We start from the raw sequence: 6,000 nt of genomic DNA, 5'->3' as shown, positions 1-6,000 counted from the left end.
ATGCTATTAATTTTCCTCAACAGCAAAACAGCCAGGTCTTAGCTGAGCACACCCACTCCAGGCCTAACTTCATGTCTTATATCAACCATCATGGCTCGTATACAGCAGAGCAACAAAGTAAACTTGACATTGAGCAATCATTGCGCAACTCTGAATTTGAAGATTCACCACATCATAACTTAAAACATGCAATAGATCATTTTTTCTCTCCTCAGTACATGCCCCAAGATGCTCCAAATTCCAACCGAAACGTATCTGAAGCTCTCAACTACTCGCAAACACACCTCAACTCGAATAACTCCACCAAACCAGAACAAGCCATGACTTCTGATTCAAGACCAGAGAGTTATGTACTGCTACAACACGGGCCCCCGAATAGGAAGCCAATCAGTTTCAGTGATGACTCTGTGGATCTCAGAAACCAGGAGCGTAGTCCAAACTCTGAAATGCAAATTCTAACTGGGCACCAAAGACCTAATCAGAACTTGAAGCTCTTGGAGGAAAGTCCATTCGAAAGTCCAGAGGATGAAGTACTTAATCCTTTCCTTGATGATGTTGACTACATGTTGAGGATGGACGACAAACTTGATCTACCATTGTTTTCTTCTGAATTGGATGAGACTGGCTTGGTATACTTGCCCCCCGAACAATATTTTAGTGCTGCACAACTGAAGCCAGAAGTTCTTGAGTCATTTGAAGACCTCTGGAAATCCATGACACCTTCAGATTCCAACCAGTCATTTGCAGACCAGGTTCCAAGTAAAAGGACATCTGCAGCAGACCAGACAGCCTAAGGTTGAAATTTTCTCTTTTTCATATTGAAATCTAGTATCCATTCTCAGATTAATTTCACATCTCTTGCAGGTATGAACAAACTCCTCAAGACAGAAAATGGAAGATTGATTTAAAAAAAAAAAAAAAAGAGCCGTCTTTAAATAAAATAAACGGAAAATTCAAACTGCTTGTTTTTAAATGTGCTTGTATTTTTAAACATTTTGGTCAAGAATTAAGAGACAACTCTTTAAAAAAAATTTTTATAAGGACATTCCCTAAATTTGTAGTTTTTCATCTTGGAATTGGTTGACTAAGAAATCTGTTTTATACTTGGACCTTTGCCGTTTTTTTTTTTTTTTTTTAATATTTGTCATGTCTTTACCTAGAATCGGTGCTTTTGAACATTAACCTATTGTGTAAATAAACTTATCAGAATGGACCTGGTCCTCCCACATTGCAGAACCTAAATGGATTTTCCACTAATTTTAAATACACCGGTAATTTTATAGAATTGGAGTCTCAGCCTGAAGAAAAGTCATGTTTGGACATTTTTAATCAATCTAAATGTCTAGCTGTAAGGCACACTTGCTAAAATGCAAAATACAAAAGGTGTGGGCGTGTGTGCTATTGGGTTCATGGGCATCTGGAGTCACTGCTGCATCTTATTTAACCTGAAACTGCTGCAGGTTCATGCTGTTTTTCAAGTGATAAGTTTTGCAGATTGCTAATGTGCTTTCAAGAAAATGCAATCAATGAGTAAAAACAAGGTTTTATTTTAGATTTAACTGTTACATGCAAATCTTTTCAGAAAATTTCACTTCTTGGACACTTGTGACATCAAACATTAGATTATTTCTAATCTAAATATACTGGCTTTATGCAGTATCTACCCACCACAGCACATTTTTTGCATCTGTTACCCTACTAGTACCGGTGTAAATGAAGAAACTGAGTCTTTAGAAGAATCTGACTCTCCCTGGACACGCCTGAACAGGATGCGTCTTATCTGCAGGGACACTTCTCTTCATCACCTTGATGGGGAGCTCGGAGCTGGCTGAAGCGTCCGAAGAGGAGCCGTCAGTAGTTGGGTGGTGCTCTGCAGGTGCAGAAGTGACTGTTGAGGCAGGAGCTGCAGGTGCTGCAAGTACTGCAGGTGCTACAGGTACAACTTCTGCTGATTCTGCGGATTCTGCAGACAAATAGCTGCTTATGTGAGGGTCATGGAGAGCGGTCAGTTTGTGGTGTCTTAATCCATGCTTCGGGGACAGGTCACCCAAGTGGGTGTGAACGTGTGGTTGCAGGGCAGGCCTTGCAGTACTGTTGGCATCTAGAAGAGGCGTCTGAAGACAAAACAAGTCATTAGAAATGATTTGGAGCACCAGAATTTTTAGATTCAAAGGACATTTTACCAGAGTGGAAAACATTTTGCAGTTCACAGCTGGATCGTTCACACCTTCAGCAGTACAAATTCCACGTGCCTAAAAAAAAAAAAATAAATAAATAAATGAATAACAAAACATTCCTTCTCTTATAAAAACTTTAATGTTAATTTCCAATGGCCAAGTCCTCTAAATCATATATGTCAAACTCGAGGCCCGGGGGTCAAATGTGGCCCTCGTTGACATCTTATCTGGCCCCCAAGATGTTGTTTTAAATGTAAAATACTGAAAAAAAAATTAAAGTAATAAAAGTAATCTTTGATTATGATGTCAAATGTACAACAGAATGTCAAAGGACACCAAACCCTTGAGGAACCTGCAACCAAGAAAAGATGTTTGGTATTTAACTTGAACTAATGTAGATTCTGAAACCAGCCCTTAGTTTGAAAAGGGTTTTAATTTTGGCCCCCTTTTGTAAGCGAGTTTGACACCCCTGATCTGCATGGTAAAAATATCAACATTACCTCTAATGAACACAATGGCGGCTCGTGGGCCAATTATGGCCTGAAGGGCCATGCTGGTCTCTAAATTCTTTTAGATTTATTAAAGCTGTTTTCCCAAGTCAACTTTGCTTTTGAAGCTCTTGATGTGGCTTATTTTTTCTCATCATAAAGTTATATGTTCTGGTTTCCAAAAAAATAATTCTACATATAAACTCATACATGCACTGCCAGTCACTTAAATTGAACTTTTTCAGAGACTTTTTAATTTTTGCAGAAAGGTAATTGGGCTAATTAGATCTAAATTGAACATTATATCTTAGGCTGGCTTGTAGCAAGGGGTTAGGGTAAATTTGTTCTGTGATCTTGTTCTATAGACATTCTTTTAATTGTCCTTGCAATTTGTATTTTCTGTACTTACAGCCATAGGGTCATTCAGAGCCGTGCAGGTATCGTTCACACAAATGGCTTCAAAGACAACAAATTCTGTGTTGTACTTTGGTCCACCAGCCACGATCTGAAAATTTATTTAGATGAATGGGTCCCAAATGATATTGCAATTTGATCAATGAAATGCATAGAAGAATAATGGAATAAATTGAGGCTGACCTGTGAAGAAATCCTTCCAACCTCCCCCAGAACATACGTCACATTTTCCGTCATGTTGTTGAGTTTTGTCAGAGAGGTCTGAACAAAGTCCAGCCCTTCAGTGTGATTGAAGGGAAGAAGGGTGTAACAGCCCAGACACAGGTCTTCTCTGGATTCTTATTAGACAAAAACAAAAGAAGACACAGGTTTTTATATGTAGGACATCTGCTCTACCACTTGAATATTTGAGTCCCTATCTATACAAGTCAGGTTACATTAAAAGCAGTGATTTTACACGGACTTAGACCTCTTGTCTACTCACACAATTTGAGGTTTTGATGAGAAAAGTTGAGATTTTTACTAACAATTTTTAGAACGAGGATATTTAAAAATCCAGTTTTGGTGGATCCAGGTGGACTTAAAAAAAAAAAAAAAAAAAAAAGCTTTTCAGAAACCATAACGTAGCAACATGTCTACTATTGCTCTGTGTGTTAGAAACTTAAGCTGTTTATATTGGGTTTTCAGAGTTCATTATCTTAATCCTGCCATTGAACTTTTTCTGGGTGCTAAAATGGTTACTCAGCAGGGGAAAATGTTAGTGGTATTTAAAAAAAAAAGTTTTGCGAGAATCTTTGACCAAGTGTGTATTTTTCTGTAAATTGATGTATTAGTATGATCAATAGCCAACTTGTGGCACTGCAGGGATATTTTAACGTTTCTTGTTAGAATCACGTGCATAAAGAATATATTACAGACTTTTAAAAAAATACTCAAAGTAGCATAAATGGGGCCTAAAATAAAATAAGGCAATTAACTTTTACCTTCTGTTTTACATTTGAATGCGGTGACTGTCAGAGCTCCACCAACTGTCTTCAGCTCCACATCACAGTCTCCTTCGATGGCCTGCAGGAGAACAGAGAGTTGGCCCAAGCAACAGCTGATGGTGCAACTTAACAAAATATTCAAAGATAATCAAGTCATTGTAGTGATAGTCTAAATCAATAGTACCTTATCAGAAAAGAAACAATGGAAAACATCTGTTTTGACAGCAGTTTAAGCCTGAAAATCAATCTAAAACTGCCTCATCAGCTTTTGTCTGGTTAGTCCAGCCTGGAGGAAGATTTCTGTTTTTTTTTTTCAGATTCTACTACCACAGCTTATAAAATTACTAGACCATCCCTTTAGTATCTATTTTTTTGTGATCCGGACTTTGATCATGCTTGTTTGACTCAGTCCCGTCTTTTTCTTTTCATTCGTTCAACCTTTATTCATACAGGTTCGTCTCATTGAGCCTCGAGGACTCATTTACAAGAGAGACCCGAATGAAACAAAAACACAGACGAGGTACAAACAACAACAAACAATCCGTATAAAAAGCATATGCTGTAAAACGAACAAGTAAATAGAAGAAATGATATAAAAACGAAACAAAAATGGCTACTTTATAAAGCGATGTAAAGTGCTAAAAACAGGAACATGTCTGCGAATCAGTCCGTCTTCATGGGTGTGTGCGTGGTGTGCAGCCTCACCGTCAGATGTTTGGGCCTGACTGTGCAGTTGGCCACAGGTGTGGGGTCCAGCACATGGCAGTCAGTCTCCAGCAAGTCCACCTCCAATACATACGTGCTGTTTCCATCAGGCTAAACAGGAGAAACCACACAACGCATTACATTCTGTTAAAAAAAAAAAAAAACATTCTCCACATCCGTAATTATATTGAATTCTTTAAATTGTCTTCTGGTGTTTTAAATTATTATTTTTTGATTGGTTTAATACATATTGTCCTACTTTAAAGCTGATAAATTTGACCACCTTAAACGTCTTTTCCTCTAATCATCGTGCACCCCTGCTGACGTACCATAGAGTGGACCTTAATGTCTTCGATCCTGTTCAGTGCATACTTGTAGCCGTGGTTGTGCTGGGCGTTGAGGTAATCCTGAGCCACCAGGGCAGCTTCCTCAGCCTCCAGGGAGTCGCATGCTGGCCGCAGCACATTAATCTGAGCACATATCCCCCCCAAAAGTCCCAGAGCCACAGTGATGCCCAGAAAATTCATTTCTGCACGAGACGCAGCCAGGTGTCGGAGCAGAAGAAAAGTAAGGAGCGGCTGAGCTATTGGAGCCCGCAGTGTATTTATGCTGCACTTTAAACAGGAAGGCAGAGCCAGATGAATGCTGTGGTCATCCCTCCTCCGTGTGTCACATGGTGGGCTGCTCTCCGGATCAGGAGAGCTGCCAAAGCAAATGGAAACAAAGTCTGGTATGGGACAAGCGGCCCCAGGTTTAAATCGATGAGGAATCTTTAGAATAAACTTACAGATCTGATCAGTGGATGATGATTTAATCGATGCAGTCATTCAAATTGATCGCAGACCTTTGTTTCTTAATCATTCCTCTGTGGGTTCAAAACCTTACATGCAATTAATCAGTAATGAATAAAATGTCATTGTTGCTTATACTTACACACTACATATACTATTCTACCTCCAGATAAGCTGGTTTCTAAATGTATTTAAAATGAGTCTTTTCTGAAAACAATAAAACTAGACCCGATAAAAAAAATAAAAAAATCCTAATTTTAAAAAATTCACTTGATCCTCCAAAGCTAGACTTATTGTTGGAAATACCTCAGACCTACACATAGAACTAAAATGACTTTAATGACAGCAGCATTTTTTGAAGGAATGGTTGTTTGTCTCGTTTGTCTCTATGTGTCCCTGTGATGGACTTGAGACCTGTCCAGGATGCCCCCCACCTCTC

At 38.9% G+C, this 6,000-nt stretch overlaps 1 protein-coding gene across 1 annotated transcript; it reads right to left on the bottom strand.

Annotated features, from left to right (window-relative positions):
• Window positions 1-1,527: 1,527 nt before the first annotated feature.
• Window positions 1,528-5,392, bottom strand: LOC119414516 (alpha-2-HS-glycoprotein). The gene is made up of 7 exons (XM_037681611.1): window positions 5,100-5,392; window positions 4,771-4,881; window positions 4,063-4,144; window positions 3,263-3,417; window positions 3,075-3,170; window positions 2,184-2,252; window positions 1,528-2,114 (listed from the first exon to the last, which is right to left on the bottom strand). The coding sequence occupies exons 1-7, from the start codon at window positions 5,295-5,297 to the stop codon at window positions 1,731-1,733; spliced, it is 1,095 nt and encodes a 364-aa protein (XP_037537539.1). The 5' UTR covers window positions 5,298-5,392; the 3' UTR covers window positions 1,528-1,730.
• Between the last annotated feature and the right edge of the window lie 608 nt (window positions 5,393-6,000).

Source organism: Nematolebias whitei, chromosome 9, assembly GCF_014905685.2.
Source record: "Nematolebias whitei isolate Nwh7 chromosome 9, NemWhi1, whole genome shotgun sequence".
In the NCBI taxonomy this organism is placed as follows: domain Eukaryota; kingdom Metazoa; phylum Chordata; class Actinopteri; order Cyprinodontiformes; family Rivulidae; genus Nematolebias; species Nematolebias whitei.
This window is presented reverse-complemented; position numbering and strand designations above follow the sequence as displayed.